Source organism: Buceros rhinoceros, unplaced genomic scaffold (genome assembly GCF_000710305.1).
Source record: "Buceros rhinoceros silvestris isolate BGI_N320 unplaced genomic scaffold, ASM71030v1 scaffold16139, whole genome shotgun sequence".
NCBI lineage: Eukaryota > Metazoa > Chordata > Aves > Bucerotiformes > Bucerotidae > Buceros > Buceros rhinoceros.
Window position 1 is genome coordinate 58872 of NW_010429937.1, and position 3767 is coordinate 62638.

At 46.5% G+C, this 3767-nt stretch overlaps 1 protein-coding gene across 2 annotated transcripts in view; it reads left to right on the plus strand.

Moving 5' to 3' along the window:
* Positions 1-427, plus strand: part of POU2F1 (POU class 2 homeobox 1) — a 50256-nt gene extending 49829 nt beyond the window's left edge. For both annotated transcript variants that reach the window (XM_010142851.1, XM_010142852.1), the window contains one exon: positions 22-427. In XM_010142851.1, the coding sequence (XP_010141153.1) occupies positions 22-299 (278 nt within the window). In that variant the 3' untranslated portion in view covers positions 300-427. The remainder of the gene's footprint in view (positions 1-21) is intronic.
* The last annotated feature ends 3340 nt before the right edge of the window (positions 428-3767 follow it).

The following is a 3767-nucleotide window of genomic DNA, read 5'->3' on the forward strand; positions in this document are numbered from 1 at the left end:
GCTGAACTTTCCCTTTTCTAGCTCTTGCATCTGGTGGCTCTCTTCCAATAACATCACTGGATGCAACTGGAAACTTGGTGTTTGCCAATGCTGGAGGTACTCATAACATCGTAACTGAGCTCACCAGCAACCCAGTTAGCTTGGTCTCTGCAGCTGCAGCCTCCGCAGGGGCCTCTGGACCAGTCGCCAGCCTTCACGCCACCTCCACCTCAGCCGAGTCCATCCAGAACTCTCTCCTCACGGTGGCCTCTGCAAGCGGGGCCACATCCACCACCACTACTGCCTCCAAGGCACAGTGAGCCAGGCTGAGCTGTGCTGCCAGCAGCCTGTTTCACTGTGCGATGGGATTGGCTGCCAGCGGGGGTTATAAACTGAAAATGTGATGGGCATCCTCTCACCGTGTTGCTGGGGACAAGGGAGAGAAGGAAAAACAAAATAGAAAAGCAAAACAGGAAGGATTTAAAGCTGGGACAGACATTTGCCTAATTTTATAACAAACACTGTCTTTTCAGGATCGCTTCATGGATCGGAGAACTTTCTAACCAAAAATGTAAAAAAAACAAAAAACAAAAAAAACCAAAACACAGGGTCTGCAACTTCCTTAAAATCTTAGTTTGTGTGACTAAGTATTTTCAGGTGCAAGCATATATCTGTCACAAGCAGAATACAGATATATGTGTGTATATATACACACAGAGAGACATCATTTTTTCTTAACTGGGTCTCAGATGTACTTCTCAAAAAAAAAACCACAAAAAAAGTGAAAGGACTACTTATCATTTCCAGCAGTCACAATGACAAGTTAAGGTGGGTTATCAACGCAAACATAGGAAGGGGATTTCTTGTTCCTTTTTGGTCTAAATATCTTTCTTTTTTAATTATCATTTTATAGGTCTGTTGTACAGGCCATTATGTCATACAAGGTGTTTATAATCGTATCAATCGTGTTGGGGGTTCCTTTCTTAACTGGTACAATTTAGGCAGGCCTGTATTACTGGTGTATCTCTATTATTATTATTATGATTATTATTATTATTATTATTTCTTACTGGAGTAAGAAGAAAAGTAATGCTGGGTTTTGGTTTGGGATTTTTTGGGTGGGTGGGGGTTATTCAAACCACTTGTCACCAATCAAGGTCGTTATCCAGCAATCCACATAAACACACCTTTAACTTGGCACAGAGAGTTGCTGGTGAGGGTCCTTTCATACCTAAATTTAGTAAGAGTTTAAGTTCCTTGCTGGACCTGGGCCTGACTGCATAAGAGAAATATCACCTCTGCTTTTTTAGGACATTCTCCCCTTTCCTTCATGGAACCCTCCCAGAGCTTTGAGAAGCAGAAGGGAGATTGTACAGTTTGGGCTGGTCTGGTCTGGTCTCGTCTCGGATGTTTAACTGCGTCCTCTCCTCCTCAGTACCTCAGTCAGTGCCATTTCCTTTGCCCCTAGGAAGCTGTTCTACAAGCAAAGACTTTTTGCATGAGGGTGCTGGGCAGCACGCGGGACGCTCCGGCAAAGCCAGCTCCATCAGCATCTGGCCAGGTGATGGGTGCGCGTCCCGTCCCGCGGAACCAGTTGCTTCTGTCCCATCCTGTGGATCGAGGCACCCGCCTGTGTTCTGCGGAGTCAAACCCCGAGACTCCCGCTGGTTTCTCTTGTCTTGGCGTTGTGTCTCTGGCAGCTGGAGGAGGGGGCTGATGTAGTACGTGTGTTAGCATTACGGAGGAGGGGGCTTATCAGTGGCGTGGAGTTACACGGAGATTTGGGGGTGAAAAGAAAGGAGGCTTGAGCAGAAGGAAGGCAGAGGTATATAGGGGAAGACCAGCCCATTGTATAGAGATGTTCCTTCTGTTGGGGGTTTGGGTTTGTTTTTTTCTTTTCTTTCTTCTGCTTTCTTTTTTATTCTACTTTAGATCTGCAAGCTTGTGCACTGTGGGTGCGTGACTATTTTAGTGTGAAACGTGTTTTTTGTCATAGTATTGAAATAATAAAAGCTTCAACATAGTTTGGATGTGGAAGGTGTAGCGATAGTTCAGATTTAAAAAAACAATTCAGGAAAAAAAAAAGAGAACAAGTCTTAGAAGGAACAGAAGCCTTTAAATGAGATATCAAACCGAGCTGACTATGGCATCCATTCCGTTGCGCTAAGGTGATGAACAGGATGGTGGGGGTGGGTAGACTGCTGTGGGGCTCAGGTAAATCGAGCCACGTTTATCAGTGTATTCTTCGAAGTATGCAGTCTTTTACAGTAGCATTACATGATTTCAAACTGTGAAAAACAATGGTCTTGTCATTTGCTAAGTGTGGGGGTTTTTGCGTTTTTTTTCCTTTGCTCCTGGGATGCAAATGGAAGACGACTGGATATTCAGGCGTAGACACGTAATACCCGTCCTGAGCAGGGTGTCAGGGCAGGATGGGTCCTCGCTTCAAAGCCTTGCGTCAAATCCAGCCCTTGCGTAACTCATCACAGCAGTGTCGGTGTAACTATAGCCAAGTCTGGCCCACGGTCCCTAGGACCTTTTTCCTAAGAAATCGATCCATAAAATGCAGTTCAGAATGCTGCCATGGTCTGTCTGCAGCTGGGGAGAGTCCTCAGAGCAGCAGAGGGCTAGTGGGTAGGCGGGTGTACCTCCATCCCCCTGGATGACCATGACAATTTGTTCCTCATTTCTGCAAAGTTTTTGACTGCTTTTGTCACCTGCGTGTCATACCTCCTGAGTTATAACCTGCTGAGAAGCTGATAGGAAGCAAGTGCTGCACAATGCTCACGACCAGAAACCTGTCCAGTGCCACCGGCCAGCACCCCTTGGGTGACAAGGGCGGTAACCATCGCCTGGATTGGCATTTCTACCACAAAAGGTACAAAGCCCAGTCCAACAGCCAGCTGGACCATTAGAAAGTGCCCTGCTGACTGGAGATGGGTGGAGCGAGCACCGTTCTGAGGCAGAAGTGAACCCTGTGATTGCCTGAACGCTGGGAGTGTCCATCCAACTCCTTTCTAACGCCCTCGAGACACCTCCCAATGCTTGTGGATTGATTCTGGAGAGTGGTTTTATACTTGCCCGTAAAGGAGAATAAATTAATTTAGAAGTACCCCATTTCCAAGGTAGCTTAGTCTTCGCTGCTTTTATTTAAACCTTTGAAGAGGGACCAACCTGATGCCGTTTATGCTGTATATGTTTATATATGTATCCATGCCGTACATATATATCTATATGGCAGCGCAGACTGATCAGCTGCTCGTTGTGGAGTGATGACATTTCATGCTGCACCATACGTAAAGATAAGGTAATAGTGCATCCAGTTCAGCTTTTAGAGTGGAGTTTTATTTTCACACTTTTCTATGGAGCCTTCAGACCCCAGATTTTCACACTTAGGCTGTTTTGATAGTTGTTCTCAGACCCTCCATTGACATCCTTACCCAGCATTCCCTACTTTTGGGGGCCTTCTATCTTGTTAAAAAAACAAAAAATCAAAAAATCTTTTTACCAAGTGAAACATCGGTTCCACCTTTATTCCCATTCTCACTGGTGTAAATACTGATACTAACTGAGGATTTTGACTTTGCATTCTGTCAGAATACTGTGTTCAAATAAAAACGACAAAAAAACCCTGCTGCCTGCCGCCTGCCCTTCTTGAGATGCTCCGCTAGGGCGCCTGTAGGGGCGGGGATGGCAGGGCTGTGCTGGCGGGTGAGCGGAACGCGGAGCCAGCAGCCCCGCGCTGCGGGAGCGACGGGCCGAGGCTCGGGCTGGACCGGCAGGGGACG